The following is an 18,221-nucleotide window of genomic DNA, read 5'->3' on the forward strand; positions in this document are numbered from 1 at the left end:
GGAAGGAAGGAGGATGATGTATGAGGACAAAGTCCCCATTGCCTGCAGAACTGAGCTGTGTGTTAGCTGGAAAGGAGATGGAGAAAGCAGAGCTGTGGGAATCCTTCCGGTTAAAGAACTGGTCAGATTAAGATAGAAGAGTGCGGCTGACATCTAGTGGCAACAATGGTACAGAGCCCACTGAAGCCGTTCATTTCCCCAGCCTCAGATATATAATAGCTTCATCTCCCTGAATTAGCCAAGATCTTTCAGTTAAAAGTGACAGCTTATAAGACAAATTAAACAAAAAAGAAAAACAGATTTATTGACCGATATAGTAGAAACAGTGGAATGGAATATGGATTAAAAATGCTAAAATTAGGGTGTCAAATGGTATCTACTCTTCCTCTCAAAAACATACCCCCCCCCGCCCCAGAAGTTCTTGGTGCCCTTTCTCCCCCCTTCTATTAGCATATGAACATTTGTTTTCCTTTTATTTGTTTATTTTTTATGATAGTCACACACACACACAGAGAGAGAGAGAGAGAGAGAGAGAGGCAGAGACACAGGCAGAGGGAGAAGCAGGCTCCATGCACCGGGAGCCCGACGTGGGATTCGATCCCGGGTCTCCAGGATCACGCCCTGGGCCAAAGGCAGGCGCCAAACCGCTGCGCCACCCAGGGATCCCTCCTTTTCTTTTAAAAGATTTTATTTATTTATTCATGAGAGACACACACAGAGAGAGAGAGGCAGAGACACAAGCAGAGGGAGAAGCAGGCTCCATGCAGGGACCCCAACGTGGGACTCCATCCCGGGGCTCCAGGATCGCGCCCTGGGCAGAAGGCAGGTGCTCAACCGCTGAGCCACCAGGCGTCCCCATTTGTTTTCCTCTAATGAAGGTGAACTTCATTTATGAATATGAGGCAAAAATTCTCAAAAAGCTCTTTGTATGTGCCTGTGAGATGTTTTCTCTTATGCTCATGTCTTGGGGTGAGACTAGTGGGGCAGGGTCGGATCTCACAGTGCAGGGAGCCTGCACTTTGGGGTAAGTTTAATTTGGGGAGTGTAATATCATTTGATGACAGATGTTAGACGCAAGCAAAATGAAAGCTTATCTTAAACGACCACTACACAGGAGTAAATACCACTTCTTTCATTATTATGTTTATTTGTAATAAATGTGTCAGTTGATTCTCCATTTGTTTTCAGGGTTTTTTTTTTTCCAAATTTGGGTGTAACATAGATGTGTTATTTATCATACGCCCTCAAATTCCAAAGAAATAATTTTCAGCATTATGTAGTGAAACGAATAAACAAGTGTAGCACTCTGTTAACTCATTATCCACATTTTCCATATTTATAAAATTTAATATGAAGACCAAATTCCCTAAAGAGAAGAGATTTTAAAAAAAAGGAGATTAGTATCAGAAGGAAAGTGGGTACTGCTTCACATTCTCTCATCTTCCAAATGTAGTCCCAAGAAAGGGAGCTGCTTTACAATTCCCTTTATACCCATGTCTTTTCCTGCCTATTATCCCACATTTCTCCTCTATATCTTAATTATTCAAAAAGGTGTTCTGTGAAGTCTTTCAAAAGAGACTCTTCCATTCCCTAACTCATTCCCATTTTGATACCTTTCAATTCAAAGTAGCAATGCCAGGTTGTTTTTTTGTTTTTGTTTTTGTTTTTTGTTTTTAGCAAGACTGCAAAGCATAATTATTCACAGTCTGTCCACATTTTCACCAGGTTTGCACTGCTCATAGACTACAGTCTATTCTCCTTATCCTGGTTTGTATCTTTCCCAGAAGGCTAGCCTCTGTCTAACTCTCCACCCTATGTATTACTGTGCCCTAAATATATAACATTCGTTTCAAACAGTTTTTTCTTTATTATTTCCTTAAAGATATTTGCATATTTTCTCAATTGCAAATGTTTTCCCAGCAGAAAGCCCTGTATAAATTGCCCATTCTATTTTTTCTTGCATTTTTAAAAAAGAATCCTTTAAACTTAGTTTCTTTCAAAAGACTCCCCACCCTGACCCCCATCTCAGGCTGACCTTTATTTTTTTTTTAAAGATTTTATTTATTTGCTCATGAGAAACAGAGAGACAGAGAGGCAGAGACACAGGCCAAGGGAGAAGCAGGCTCCACGCAGGGAGCCTGACATGGGACTTGATCCTGGGTCTCCAGGATCAGGCCCTGGGCTGAAGGCAGGGCTGAACCGCCAAGCCACCCAGGCTGCCCGTCAGGCTGACCTTTAATGTATATCTGATTTACTCACTTGAGTGAGGGATTGCAAACATTTTAATTTGTAGGAGCCAAGCTGGTGATAAAAATAAGTGGAGGGGCCTCACTCACCACAACAGAGAAGTGGGACTGTTTGAAGTACCTGAACTCCATTTGGATGAGCAGCTTCAACTATGCAGATGTTGTTGTTTATTTGTTTTTTTTTTTTTCATGTGAAATCCTAGCTTACTATTAGCACAACTTTGATTTTTTAGAATAAGTTGGAAATCTATATTTCCAGATAAAATCTGACTTTCGAAATGCTTTCAACCATTTCAAGATTTTTACTAAAATGTCGTTTGGTTGAACAAAATCAATGCTGTTTTCTATTATTATGAATTTTCTTAGGCATATATTCGTTTTGCCAGATTAGATCACAAACTTCTAAAGAGCCTGAGATCTTTTTCATTCTATTTTCTTTATAGTTATTATGAGGATCCTACACTGATTAGCTTGAGGGATTCTTTTAAGGATAGGAACTATGATTCTGTATCAATTCTGGCCAACACTTGCACTCTTCTGTTCTCTTTTGCCTTTTTTTAAAGTTTCATGTTTTTATTTAAATTCCAGTTAGTTATTTCTTACACCATACACAAAAATAAATTCAAAATGGTTGAAAGACTTAAATATGAGTCAGTGATCCACCAAAATCATAGCAGAAACCTCTTTGACCTTGGCTGAGCAACTTCTTACTAGACATGTCACCACAGACAACATTGTTGCAAATGGCAAGGTTTTATTCTTTTTGATGGCTGAGTAATATTCATAAATATAAATATAAATATATCACAACTTATTTATCCCTTCATCAGTCAATGGACATTTGGGTTCTCTCCAAGTTTGGCTATTGTAGATAATGCTGCTATAAACATCTATAAACATCAAAATGCATGTATTGCTTTGAATCTGTTGTTATCTATCCTTTGGTAAATGCCTGGTAGTGCAATTGCTGGATAGTAGGGTGGTTCTATTTTTAACTTTTTGAGGAACCTCCATACTGTTCTCCAGAGTGGCTGCAAGTTTACAATCCCACCAACAGTGCAAGAGGGTTCCCCTTTCTCTGTACCAATACCTGCTGTTTTTTGTATTGTTAATTTTAGCCATTCTGACAAGTGTGAGATGGTATCTCATCATGGTTTTGATTTGTATTTTCCTCCTGATGAGTGATATTGAGCATTCTGTCATGTGTCAGTCCTCTGAATGTCTTATTTGGAGAAATGTCCATTCATGTCTTCAGCCCATTTCTTAACTGGGTTATTTGGGTTTTTTTGGGGTGTTGAGTTTGATAACTTCCTTATAGATTTTGGATACTAACCCTTTATCAGCTATGACATTTACCAATATCTTCTTCCATTTCCAGGGTCGCCTTTTAGCTTTGTTGATTGTTTCCTTTGCTGTGCAGAAGCTATTTATCTTGATAAAATTTAATAAAGTCCCAGTAGTTCATTTTTGCCTTTGTTTCCCTTGTTTATGGTGACATCGAGAAGTGGCTATAGGCTGATGTCAAAGGGGTTGCTGCCTGTGTTCTCCTTTAGGATTTTGATGGATCACTGTCTCGCATTCAGGTCTTTCATCTATTTTGAATATGTCTTCTTATGATGTAAGAAAGTGGTACAGTTTAATTTTTTCGCATATGGCTGTCCAGTTTTCCCAACAACATTTGTTGAAGAGACTTTTTTCCAATGGATATTCTTTCCTGCTTTGTTGAAGATTAGATGATTATATAGCTGTGGGTCCCTTTCTGGGTTTTCCATTCTGTTGCATTGATCTATGTGTCTGTTTTTGTGCCAATACCACATTGCCTTGACTACTATAGCTTTGGAATATAACTTGAAGTCTGGAATCATGATGCCTCCAGCTTTGCTTTTCATTTTCAAGATTACTTTGGCTACTTGGAGCCTTTTGTGGTTCTATACAAATTTTAGGAATGTTTGTTCTAGCTCTGTGAAAAATGCTGGTGGTATTTTGATAGGGATTGCATTAAATGTATAGACTGCTTTGGGGGAGTATAGACATTTTAACAACATTTGTTCTTCCAATCCATGAGCATGGAATGTTTTCCCATTTCTTGGTGTCTTTTTCAATTTCTTTTATAAGTGTTGTAGTTTACAGAGTGAAGCTCTTTTACCTCTTTGGTTAGGTTTATTCCTAGGTATCTATCTTATTGTTTTTGGTACAACTATAAATGAGATTGATTCCTTGGTTTCTCTTTCTACTGCTTCATTATTGGTGTATAGAAATGCAACAGGTTTCTGTACATTGATTTTGTATTCTGGGACTTTGCTGAATTTGTGTATCAATTCCAACAATTTTTGGTGGAGTCTGTTAGTTCTTCTACATAGAGTATAATGATATCTGTGAATAGTGAAAGTTTGACTTCTTTCTTGCTGATTTGGATGTCTTTTATTTCTTCTTGTCTGATTACTGAGGCTAGGACTTCCAAGTACTATATTAAATGACAATGGCAAGAGTAGACATCTCTGTTCCTGATGGTAGAGGAAAAGCTCAGTTTTTCCCCATTGAGGATGATATTAGCTGACAGTCTTTCACATATGGCCTTTATGATACTGAGGTATGTTTCCTCTATCCCTACTTTGTTGAGAGTTTTTTGTCAAGAATGGAGCTGTAGTTTGTCAAATGCTTTTCTTCTGCATCCATTAAGAGGATCACATGATTCTTATCCTTTCTCTTATTAGTGTGGTATATCATGTTGATTGACTTAGAAATACTGAACCACTCTTGTAGGCCAGGAATAAATCCCACTCGATTGTGGTGAATGATTGTTTTAATGTACTATTGGATTCTGTTTCCTATTATTTTGTTGAGAATTTTTGCATCCATATTTGTCAGGAATGTTGGCCTGTAATTCCTTTTTAGTGGGGTCTTTGGTTTTAGAATCAAGGTAATGCTGGCCTCAAAGAATGAATTTGGAAGTATTCCTTCCATTTCTAGTTTTTGGAACAGTTTGAGAAGAATAGGTATTACCTCTTCTTTAAATGTTTGGTATAATTTGTCTGTGAAGCCATCTGGTCCTGGACTTTTGTTTGTTAGAAGATTTTTTATTTCTGTTTCAATTTCTTTGCTAGTTATGGTCTGTTCAAGCTTTCTATTTCTTTCTGTTTCAGTTTTGGTAGTTTATATGTTTCTAGGAATTTACCCATTTCTTCCAGATTGTTGGTATATAATTTTTCATAATATTCTCTTATAATTGTTTGTATTTCTGTGCCATTGGTTGTGACTTCTCCTCTAACATCCTTGATTTTATTTATTTGAGTCCTTTCTCTTTTTTTGATAAATCTGGCTAGGAGTTTATCAATTTATTAATTTTTTCAAGGAACCAGCTCCTAATTTCATTGATCTCTACAAATATTGTTTTTGTTTGTTTGTTTCTATATCATTTATTTCTGTTCTAAACCTCATTATTTCCCTTCTTCTGCTGGCTTTAGGCTTCATTTGTTGTTCTTTTTCTAGCTCCTTCAGGTGTAAGGTTAGGTCATATAATTGAGACTTTCCTTACTTCTTGAGGTAGGCCCATATTGCTACATACTTCCTTCCTCAGATTGCTTTTCCTGCATATCAAAAGTTTTGGATCATTGTGTTTTCATTTTCATTTATTTCCATGTATTTCTTAACTTCTTCTTTAATTTCCTGGTTGACCCATTCATTCCTTAATAGGATGTTCTTTACCTCCATGTTTTTGTGGTCTTTTCAAATTTTTTCTTATGGTTGACTTCAAGTTTCATAGCGTTGTGGTCTGAAAATATGCATTGTACGATCTCAATCTTTTTGTACCAGTTGAGTCCTGATTTGTGATCCAGTATGTGGTCTCTTCTGAAGAATGTTCCATGTGCATTTGAAAAGAATATGTATTCTGCTGCTTTCAGAGGAAATGTTCTGAATATATATATATATATATATATATATATATATATATATATCCATCTGGTCCAGCGTGTCATTCAAAGCCATTGTTTTCTTGTTGATTTTCTGCTTAGATTATCTGTCCTTTCATGTAAGTGGGGTGTTAAAGTCCCTTACTATTATTGTAGTATTATCAATGAATTCCTTTATGTTTGTTATTGTTTTATATATTTGGGTGCTCCCATGATGGAGGCATAAGTATTTATAATTGTTTGATCTTGTTGGATAGACTCCTTTATTATGATATGGTGCCCTTCTTCATCTCTTGTTACAGCTTTTGGTTTAAATATAAAATCTAGTTTGTCTAATAAAGTATGGCTACTCTAGCTTTCTTTTGAAAGCTAAGAAGGCACTTCCAAGTGTCTTGCCTAATTAGCCATGCCTGAGAAAGTGACAGCAGCTATTAGGAAGAAATGCTAATGTAATTTAATTATTCTATGTAGTCTGATGACATTCATGAATTCCTATTCATCTTGCTTTGAAACTGGTGGTAGATGCTTGGTTAATTCCCATTTTTTCAGTTTCCGTTCTTTTCCTTTACATGACATTTCAGGGGCAGCCTGGGTGGCTCAGCGGTTTAGTGCCACTTTCAGCCCAAAGCATGATCCTGGAGACCCAGGATTGAGTCTCACGTCGGGTTCCCTGCATGGAGCCTGCTTCTCCCTCTGCCTGTGTCTCTGCCTCTGTGTGTGTGTGTGTGTGTCTCATAAATAAATAAATAAATAAATAAATAAATAAATAAATAAATAAATAAATAAATAAATTTAAATGACATTTCAACCATCCTCTGAAGATGAGCATATATTTCCTTTTTTGGACTAGCTTCTACCTCACATTTCCTTCAGTGCTCAACAATAACATCCTGTGGGTTGGAAATGTGGCACTGGAAGTGCATGAAGATTCTTTTTAAGGGAAGATATGCATTAAAGAGGTAGTTCAACAGACTTGAGATGCTTAAATCAGCTGCTGGGAAGTAACCATAAGCCCTTGGAATATCGCTTCTGATAAGAGTGACTTTATAACCTGAGGTCATAGATCATGCCTTATAGTTTATGCTCAAGCAAATGCCTATTGTTGTTTATTGTGGTCCTGAGCCACTCTATATCAATTTGGGCTCTGGGAATGTGGGATGGCTGGAGACTAAGTAGTTACCAATCATGCATGTGCCACATGCTTAGGGGACCAGCTTCTAATGAAAGGCCTGGGCACCAAGGCTTTGGTGAGCTTCCCAGGTTGGCAATACTTCATATGTACTGTCACACATCATAGCTGGGAGGATTAAACATTGCCTGTGTAAGTACACAGGGAAAGGTCAAGTGGAACCTGTGATTGCTCTCTCCTGGGCTCCACTCTCTGAGCTTTCTGTCTTTGCTGTTTTTACTAATATCCTTTCATTGTAATAAACTGCTACCATGTGTATAACAGCTTTTCTAAAGTCTTTGAGTCCTTCTAACAAATCATCAAACCTGAGGATAGTCTTGAGGGTTCCCAACACAGAAAATCTGACAGATCATGGAAGTAGTTACTAACAAGACATAAGTCTGTTTGCAAAAACAACTTCAAATGGAATTAAAATATATCACAAGGATTATTATTAATTTTTATTCTAAATTTACTATTGAACTTATTTGAAGGGCAAAGAAATATATAAGTCAACTGTCAATTCTATCTATGTAAGACCACATAACCACTTTGTTATTCATGTGTATATCTACACCTATATCTATACCTGTATCTGTATATGATATTTATTTATGTCTACCAAGCAATATTTATGGGCACTATTCATATATATGTCAATGTAATTTCTTAAAAATTTTGAGTGATTTGAAAAAATGGATTTATATTTATTGTTTGAATATAATCTATAGATACCAACTAATATGCCAATACAATTCTGCCAAAACATCACATAAGCTCTTCTTTCTTTTTTTTTTTTAACAAGTCAACTTTGAATGTTAACTAAAGTTTTTCAGAAGGACTTTTCTCTTTATATATAGTCTGTCCCGAATATTTTATGAGCAGTAGAGGTTATTTTAAATAAAAATCCCATCCATCAGTAAATTCAGCTCCTTGGCCAAGATTTTCGATATTTCTGTGAGGAAATACAGCAAAAAAAAAGAAGGCATTTTATTTTGAACTTACCACTGATCAACACAAAAAAAACACTCATTCTGGTAAGTGTGACCATTTGTAGCACAAACATATGATATCACATCTGGACATTGTGATGTATAAGAAGGATCCACTGAGTAGTACATTTTACATGGAGGCTGCAAATATCAAAAAAATAACATGTGAATAACAATTGGTAGATTTTCCCTCATCTATTTCTGTCCTGTCACTTCTGCTCCCCCGTGGAAATAATATCAAATATTTCTATTCAATTGATCTTTTTCAAGAATTTCTTCTGGGTTTTGGTCAGGCAGGTTTTTTTGCTGACTGCAGTGTCAGAAAATGCACTGACTTATCCATCCTCTCTTAAAGTCATAAGCATTATATCATCCCCACTTAAATCTGAAATGTAAATTTTTCAGTTAAACTTGGAGTCCCAATCCCATGAACTCATTCTAAGAAGTTTATGAGTAGAGATATTTATGTATTTGTAAACTCCTAAGGGAAGGGGCTCAAAAGTAATTGTTAAGAGTGAAGATTCTATATTGAGACAAGGGAATAAATCCTGTATTTACCACTGTTGGACTTCATGACCTTGAGCAAATAACAGGTCTTATTCCATTTAATGCTCAGATATGTATTTTACTGTTATAGTGTTTGTGCTACATGAGATTAAATCTAAGTCTGGAAAGGTTATACATGCTCAAGGTCACATGGAAAACTTTGGTTCTACTTACTCCTATGAAATTTTAGGCCTCTCATGTGAAGAGAGTGATCAGATTAGTATCAGAGTTCAGAACTGAGAAATTTAAATTTACCTTAGGCCATTTATTTATAGCATGTGGCTTGAAGATTTCTGCAGGCAGATAAAGTACATACGCAATAGATTAGAAGAAATAGTTCTTCATGGAGTATGATTTCACCCACTGAAGTTACTAACTAAATAAAAAAATGTAATTTAATTACTCAGTTGCACATCAGTATACAAAATGACTTATAACAACAGAATTTGTGAGTGATGTTCTTTTGTTAACTACTCTATTCATTTATTCATTCTTTCCTTCATTTTCACAGTTCTGATTTTATTTGTAAATTTTCTATGTCACTGAGAAAAGAGTAAAAACCAATTGAGGTTGTATGCATAGTTTGCAAACTACGTTATTTTCCTTAAGCCACTTGACTTTTGTTGGCTTTAGTTTCCTCTTCACTACAATAGGGATGAGTATATGTACTTTAAAGTTCTTTTTTTACTAAATATGATATAGTAAAAAAAATTAGGCTAGTTCCTAACAAGATGCTGAACTAAAGAGGACTATGAATGATGATCAGAAACTTTAAGTGCTCCTTGGCTCTGGAGAGACTGACTGGCTCTGAAAAACTAGTTTGTGTTAAGATGCTGGTGGTTCCTGGGGATAGAGGGTGGCCAGCTGGCTGTGGGAGAAGGAAATAAGAAAAGACTTATCATAGTTCTGCTTTTTCTTATCTTACTGCACTATGATCTTTTAAATAGTCTAGAAAATTCAAGCTTTCCAAAAGTTAGAATTTCCAAAGTTCAAACAGAAAACTTGAATTATATTTTAAAATTTTTCCCAAAGGAAACAAGAAGTCTACCAACCTTTCCAGGAATAGACTATGCCAATTGAACATATAATCTTTTAAAGAATAAAAAAAATGGAATGCTTTATCTAATTCTAAAAAATAGGATCTTTTAATGACAGGAGCAGCTGGCTATAGTGATGAAAAAAGAAAAATAAAGACCTTAATCTAGTAGACATAAAATAAAGTAAAAAAATATATACTGCATGCCATATATAGTAATAAACTTCAAATGCATCTGAACATAGGAAATGAAACCATGCAAGGATCAACTGAATTTCTCTTTAATCTTAATGTAGGAAATGCTTTCTGGTAGGTGAGAAATGGTACTTTAGCATAGTTTTTTTTTTTAATTTTTATTTATTTATGATAGTCACAGAGAGAGAGAGAGAGGCAGAGAAACAGGCAGAGGGAGAAACAGGCTCCATGCACCAGGAGCCAGACATGGGATTCGATTCCGGGTCTCCAGGATCGCACCCTGGGCCAAAGGCAGGCGCTAAACCGCTGCGCCACCCAGGGATCCCTTTAGCATAGTTTTGATTAGCATTTTTTTTCATAGTGAAGTTAAATATCTTTTACAGATTAAAGAGCCAGTTTTGTATTTTGGGGGTATGAGTATGTGTGTGTGAATTGTATATGTATGCATATTACTCATTTGGCGATTGGTTTTTATTTTCTCCCTCAATTTTAAGTATTCTTATATATTATATATATTAGTCCTTTACCTGTGGTTTGTGTTGCAGATATTTTCTTCCAGTTTATCAGGTATCTTTTAGTTTAAGAATTTACCTTAAAGATACACCTCCAACAATACAAAATACATATGCATAAGATTATTGCAGTATTGTTCGTAATCATAAAATGTTGGAAACAAACTAAATGCCCATCCATAGAAGACTGGTTGAATAAACTTTGTGATACCTACCAAAGGAAATTCTATGTTATTGTGTAAAAGAATAAGGGAGATCTCTGTGAATTGATATGTACTGATTTTCAGGATATTTGTAAATTGAGAAAAGCAAGTTGCAATCAGGTATCTATAGCATGTTTTATATAAGGTAGTAGGAGAATGACACAATGTGCACACATATGTTTCCATGTAACAAAGGAAAGATAGCAAAAGGTAACACAGGAAAGATAGAAACCAATGAGTTTGGTTCCATTAAGATAGCTATGGGGTTGGAATAAAGGGGAATGGAGGTAGTGACACTTCTCTAAACCTAAACTTTTGCTCATTTTGTTTTATTTTCCTTGTGTCCAAAATAATTTTGAATTGCCCTTTGGGTTTTTCTTGACCCAAGCATTATGTAGAAACATGTTATTTCATTTTCAAATATTGGAGTATTTTCCAGAGTAACTCCCTTTTCTAATGGTGGTATCCAATTGATACATACCCACTTTGCATTGTCAAGCCAAACAGTTTCCATTCAGTCACACATGACTATTTTTCTTTTCTACAACTCAAAGAATATCATAGGTTTCTCTCCCAAGACTTGTAAGTCTGCTTACCTGAAGAAACAGTATGTGTCAAAGTGGAGGAAACCAGGAAAAATATGATCATGTAGGAAAAGGAAGCCATTTGATCCCATCCAATGTCCTGCTCAGATGAGGCCTGGGAAAAGGCTTGAGATAGTTTATTCCTAATATCTTGCACAGCTGGCTTTCCAAACATGAGAGAACCCACTACCTTGAGGTGCTGCATTCCTATAAACTTGATCATGATGGTCTCATACTGACCTGATCCCATGGGCTCAGACCTGAGAAGGCCCTTCTGCTCCAAAGAGGGAAAGTAAACCATTAAAATAACTTTTTTTTCCCTGCCAGCAGCTATTTATAATCCCAGTCCTGGTTGGAAGAGGAACTAGTCTTGGGGTTCTCACTAGAGCTGGCCCCAGGCATGTTCTTTTTACATAGATTCACCGTATAATATAGCATCTACACGGGAACAGTCATGTTATTAAATATAGACAGTTTAAGAATTTATTAAAAATTCTGATAAAACAAGTGTGAACTGATGACTGTCCTATATTATCAGGGACATGTCACTTTTTAATGTGAGTCATTTGATTCCTGGGATAGACCATTTTCTTCAGTCCTTCATTTTCTGGCTCAGTGTCTTCTTCCAGACTACTGACACATGCTCAAATACAAAGAATGAATTGAAAATGGAGCTGTTGGTCTTGGGTCATAAAAATTATATATACCTTCCCTGATGCAAAGATCAGGATATATATCTAGATATAATTTTTATGATTTTTTGATAGATATACATAATTTTTTATTATATATCAATATCTATTTCTGTATGTATCTATTAGAGAGATCTGAGTTCAAATCCTAGCTCCAACATCTCCTAGAAGTGTGAGCCTCAGAAAAAGTATGAACTTCAAAGCATTTGGGATGATCAACTGATACTGTTATAAGTAAAGAATTTATCTATATTAAATTAGCAATTTCTTTTGTGGGGATGGAAATATTTAGGCCCAGAGAGGAGACATTTTCCAAGTAATTTCCTCAACTTCCTCCTGTCCTACTCTGTCCATCTGTCTCTACTCCAAATTGTAGCTGGTGGGCATGCAAAGAAATGAGGGAGAACCCTATTAGCAGTGAATTTGTCTCAACTTTCATGTGCAGAAGAAACTAACGGAGGACACTGGAGAAAGACAAACATGGGAAAATCTACTGACAGAGGAGAAATGCAGGGACCCCATCACTGATTTGAACTAAGGATACAGGAAGTGAAGAAATATTACCTGAATGAGGTTGCTGCAGAATATGAGCTTGCTCTAGTCACCCTGAGGTCACAGCTAGCCTTGAGTAAAGTTGCTATTCTATAAACCTGTGGCCAAGATCATGATGAGCACAGGGAGCAACTTCCTTGCTCAGTTGAGTGACCACTTACTTGGCATGAAATTACTCTAATGGCTGTTTCCTACTTTGATCCTTCTGTTGAACCACCTCCTCTGGTGTTTCAGGCTCCAACAGGCAGGAACAGATCTGGAGATTCCATACTTGTGGTTACTGGTTGTAGATCACAAGAACAAGAAGGACCAGCATCCTAAATATTTGACCACATTTGCAAAGGTTAATTGGCTCCCACATTCCAGATGGCCTGGTGGACTTTCCTGCCTAAGTCAAGGCTGATTCATCGTTCTGCTCTCTTCTGCCTCCTGAGGTACTTAGCCCATTCTGCTTCTCAGAAAGTTTACATGTTTTATCTTTCTAGGACATGATTTCTGACATTAGCCCAGGAAACTCGAGTACTGCAACTAATAATCTTTGCAATACTTAAGCTTCCCAGTTTCTCCACTTGTTTCCCTCTGCTTCAACATATGAAAGCCTAAAAATGTGGCCATTAACTGGAAAAGTTTTATCGAGAGTTTTAAATTCTCTCGAGTAGTTAGCACTCATTTTGCTGTTTTGTCTTTTCTTCTAAACCTGAGTCCCATAGTCTGATATTTATAATTAGCTTCTTGACATGGCCATACTCCCTTGACATCCTACCCTTTATTCTTCCCTCTTCCAAGCCAGGATAAACTCAACTTCCTATTTTTTTACTTCAGACCTTGGCTAATCTTGGTTTGTCAACCTAAACCTGCTAGCCTCTTAAGAAAGCCACTTATTTAATATCAGTTGCTAACTATGCCACCCATATCCATATAATTTCTTTTTTAATCTGTTTTTTCCAGTCATCTGACCATACTTCCCCTATATTACTTTTAGTAGAAAAGTTCACCTCTTTTTATTAAATAAAGAAGCTTTAGGGTGAACCAACTCTACTTTTTTCTTCTTCTTTGCCTTGTAATTCTGGAAATATCATCTACATTTCTTTCTATTTGTATGCTTCTCTCCATATCAACTTACTTAGGATCTACACATTTGTCCAGCCCTTTCTTTCTGCCAGTACCTGGTTATGTGGTCTACTTTCCTCATCACCTTTATTCCTTACAATAATCCCATGAGGCTTATGTCATTGTGAGACGTGTATAAGAGAAAAAGAGATTGAAGCTTAGAAGAGTAAATTCATTCGCTGAAATTGACTAGCTACTAATGAGTAGTAATGAAATAACTAGTGACTAATGGTCAGAGATGGTATTCAAATACAGGTATGTTTAACCCCAAAGCCCATGTCTACTTACTTTCTCCACATTTTCTCTCATCTTAGAGAATGAATGTTCCCTTTTACTTATCCATCAATCTTTTTAGACAAATACCATGAATGTCTTGTGTCATACCATATGCTTCTCTTGGCAGCATCTTTGATTTTCCCATCTTTGTCCCTCCTTCCAAAACCAGTACTCTTGATCTCTCCATAATACTGTCTCCTAGGTAATTAGCTTATATGCTCCATGAAGGAAAAGGTCTTACCTATACCCAATATAAACCTTATAACTGCAGTGCATTGGAAGGTTTTTTTGTTTTGTTTTGTTTGTTTGTTTTTTGCCACTTAATAGGTATTCAGTAATACATATGCAAGGAAAAAAGGAAAGGATCTATTCATTATTTTTGTGTTTTACTTTGTTCTTGGATGTTCTTGAAAATGTGTTTTCCCAAATGTATTTTAGATATATTGTGTCTAGACTAAGATATAACCTTACTGAAATTTTTATTGGAGTCACATAAATTTGATAAAAGTAGCATCTTTATAATGTGGTCTTTTTTCTTTTTTTAAAATTTAAATTCAATTTGCCAACATATAGTACACCATTATTTTCCAGTGCAATTTTCAATGACTCATCGGTTGTGTATAACACCCATGTTCATCACATTACGTGCTCTTCTCATTGCCCATCACCCAGTTACCTCATCCTCCCACCCACCTCCCTTTCAGCAACCCTCAGTTTGTTTCCGAGAGTTAAGAGTCTCTTATGGTTTGTCTCCTCCTTAATGTCCCCCATTCAGTTTCCTCTCCTTCCCTTATGGTCCTTTGCACCCTTTTTTATATTCTGCATGAGTAAAACCTTATGATAATGTCTTTCTCTGATTGATTTGTTTCACTTAGCATAATACTCCCCATTTCCATCCATGTCAATGTAAATGGTAGGTATTCATCCTTTTTGATGACTGAGTAATGTTCCATTGTGTGTGTGTGTGTGTGTGTGTGTGTGTGTGTGTGTATCTCACATCTTCTTTATCCATTCATCTGTTGAAGGACATCTCTTTTCCTTCCACAAGTGGGCTATTGTGGACATTGCTGCTGTGAACATTGAGGTGTAGGTGCCCCTTCATTTCGCTACATCTATATATTTGGGGTAAATACCCAGTAGTACATTTGCAAGATTGTAGAGTAGCTCTATTTTTAACTTCTTGAGGAACCTCCACACTGTTTTCCAGAGTGGCTATACCAGCTTGCATTCTCACCAACACTGTAAGAGGGTTCCCCTTTCCCCACATCCTCAACAATATCTGTCGTTTCCTGACTTGTTAATTTTAGCCATTCTCACTGGTGTGAGTTGGTATCTCACTTTGATTTTGCTTTGTATTTCCCTGATGGCAAGTGATGTAGAGCATTTTCTCATGTGTCTTTTGGCCATTTGTATGTTTTCTTTGGAGATATGTCTGTTCATGTCTTTTGTCCATTTCTTGACTAGATTGTTTGTTTTCTGGATGTTGAGTTTGGTAAGTTCTTTATAGATCTTGGATACTAGCCCTTTATCTGATATGTCATTTGCAAATATCTTCTCCCATTCTGTAGGTTGCCTTTTGGTTTTGTTGACTGTTTCCTTTGCTGCACATAAGCCTTTTATCTTGATGAAATCTCAGTAATTAATTTTTTGCTTTTGTTTTCCTTGCCTTTAGTGATGTGTCTTGTAAGAAGTTGCTGCAGCTGAGGTCAAAAAGGTTGCTGCCTGTGTTCTCCTCTAGGATTTTGATAGATTCCTGTCTCACATTTAGGTCTTTCACCCATTTTGAGTTTATCTTTCTGTATGGTATAAGAGAATGGTCTAGTTTCATTCTTCTACATGTGGCGTCCCATTTTCCCAACACCATTTATTGAAGAGACTGTCTTTTTTCCATTGGATATTTTTTCCTGCTTTGTTGAATATGAGTTGATCATAGAGTTCAGGGTCCATTTCTGAGTTCTCTATTTTGTTCCATTGATCTATGTGTCTTTTTTTGTGCCAGTTTCATACATGAATGTGACATGCCTTCTTTTCAACTTGCAGGGGAATTTATCTATTTGCTTAATGTATAGGAATTCCAAGAATGCTATTTTTAAAAACACAATCTGATCTTGTTGCCCTATTCAAATCTTACATTGGCTCTTCCTTGGTTATATTATGGGGTTATTATGTAAAGTAAAACTTGAATGTGAAGAAATTTAACATCTTATTTTATAAAACTGAAATTAACTTGTTCATGAATATCCAAATTCTATTGACAACAGACAAAAAGTGTCTTAGAGACCTTTGGGGGCAGGACATGGAGGTTGAATGAAGTATGGATCATAAGAATGGTGAAGACGAGGGAAGAAGATAATTAGAAGCTTTTTGGATCAGCTTAGTACTAGTGTCAACCTTTCTAGTGTCTGTAGAGCAGTTACTTTAGAAATTAAATTCACGTGAGAAAAGAAAATTCCTGCAGCTTCCAACTAAAGACAGTTCAATCTGTTGAAGATTCAAAGGTCTTTCGCTATTAATTACCTGTTGCTTCTGTGGAGCCCCATTTCCCTCATTTTCAAAGGCGTAAGAGATCCTTTATGTACCAGCATAATTTTAGTTTTGCAAGATAGAAAAGGCATTAACATTAAGAAGAAGATCTCTTGATCTTTGTAGGAAAACAGTGGCTGAGGAAGTCAGATCTCTTCACACATCTTCCAAAAGAAAAAAAGGAAAAAAAAATAGAGCATACTCTGGAGAGTACATAAAATTCCCTAATGCCCATATCTGCAGTATAACTGGAAAAAAGACAGTATTATCTACTTTGAATTCCATATAATTGGTGAAGTACACTTCAAATGCCAGCAACATTAGCACAGAAGATAGAAAGAAAAGTTACAGATAACTTGAATAACACGATATACCAAATTGACATAACTGAAATTTATAAAACACTACAGATGCTTCTGGACTATGTAGTAGGTAGATTTTCCCTATTTTTACCACTAAAACAAATGAAAATACATATAAAATAAACATAAGAAGACAGTAAGGAGGAGAAAAAGTGGATTAGTTAAGGACGTGGAGCCTTGGAGAATAATATGATGGTGAATTTCCTGGGTTTTCTTTTTGCTTCATGTATCCCAGACTTGGAGCTGAGGAAGATAGCAGCCTGGAAACACCAGGAGGCACAAGCCAAAGAACAACCCTGACAAAAATCTGTTCTCCCTAGCCAAAGGACCATGAAAGGAGCACAGATGACTTTTTGGCTCAAAACATTATATCCAAGAACTATCATTTTTACCTGCTTGGATTTGCAGCTGAGTTTCTTGTAGGCTCTGTTTCATAAATGGTAAAAAGTGTAGGCAAACCATGGGTAGCTGGACCATCTATGAGGCACTTAATGTCTTGTCATCATATTTCTTCCTTTTTGTTTAACTTATAAGGTCTTTTTCCTGATGGAACTAAGTAATGCATTCATTATTACTATTTATGTAATTTATGTAATGTACTGTAATATTACATATTATGTAATATTGTCCTATAGATCCAGTCATGTCATTGACATTGACCAGACAAACACCAACAGATAGGAAAAAGGAGGGCCAGAATTTGATTTGACTCTACCACTCCTTATTGATTATCCATTAAGTGCCAGATTTATGCTAGGTTATAGAGATGGCCTGGAATCCATTAAATTACTGCTCTTATAAATCTTAGAGTTTTATTAAAAGCAGATAACAAGGAGGAATACAAAAAAGTCGAAAGGCAGTCAGCTAGGGGATGTGGCAGTTGGTGAGGAAAACCTGAGTCATGGGTGGAACTAATATCAGAAGAAGAGAGAGTACCTTCCCAACGCAAGATAATTAAAAGAACAGAACATTTTCTTTTCTTTGATGGAATAAAACCTGAGGAAATCAAAGGCTTATGCCTAAGAACATAACTGAATTATTACTAAAATGGTATTTTTATTAAAAGATATTTGGCTTTTTTCTTTTGTCTGGATTGAAGTAGCATGCATGTTCTTGAAGCTTGAAATAAAATAAACAATACTCTGCCTTAATAATGTTATCTACCTTAGTAGAAGATGAGAATCTTGCAATTAGAAGTTTTTAAAACTTCTTTATATGTTTATATGTTTTTTCATATCTTTGCATTATCTAATGCAACCCATAGTAAGAAATAAGTTTTATATTACAACCAAAACACAAATACATACACATTC

General features: G+C 36.1%; 2 protein-coding genes across 2 annotated transcripts in view; one reads left to right on the top strand and one right to left on the bottom strand.

The window, feature by feature from the left end:
- The window catches only part of LOC112927583 (sperm-associated acrosin inhibitor-like), a 124,481-nt gene that overhangs the window by 65,109 nt on the left and 41,151 nt on the right, over positions 1–18,221 (top strand). The window lies entirely within an intron of this gene.
- On the bottom strand, positions 1,318–11,475 carry SPINK13 (serine peptidase inhibitor Kazal type 13). Its single transcript, XM_026009914.1, has 4 exons — positions 11,406–11,475; positions 9,119–9,156; positions 8,331–8,458; positions 1,318–1,366 (listed from the first exon to the last, which is right to left on the bottom strand). The coding sequence occupies exons 1-4, from the start codon at positions 11,473–11,475 to the stop codon at positions 1,318–1,320; spliced, it is 285 nt and encodes a 94-aa protein (XP_025865699.1).

Source organism: Vulpes vulpes, chromosome 4, assembly GCF_048418805.1.
Source record: "Vulpes vulpes isolate BD-2025 chromosome 4, VulVul3, whole genome shotgun sequence".
In the NCBI taxonomy this organism is placed as follows: domain Eukaryota; kingdom Metazoa; phylum Chordata; class Mammalia; order Carnivora; family Canidae; genus Vulpes; species Vulpes vulpes.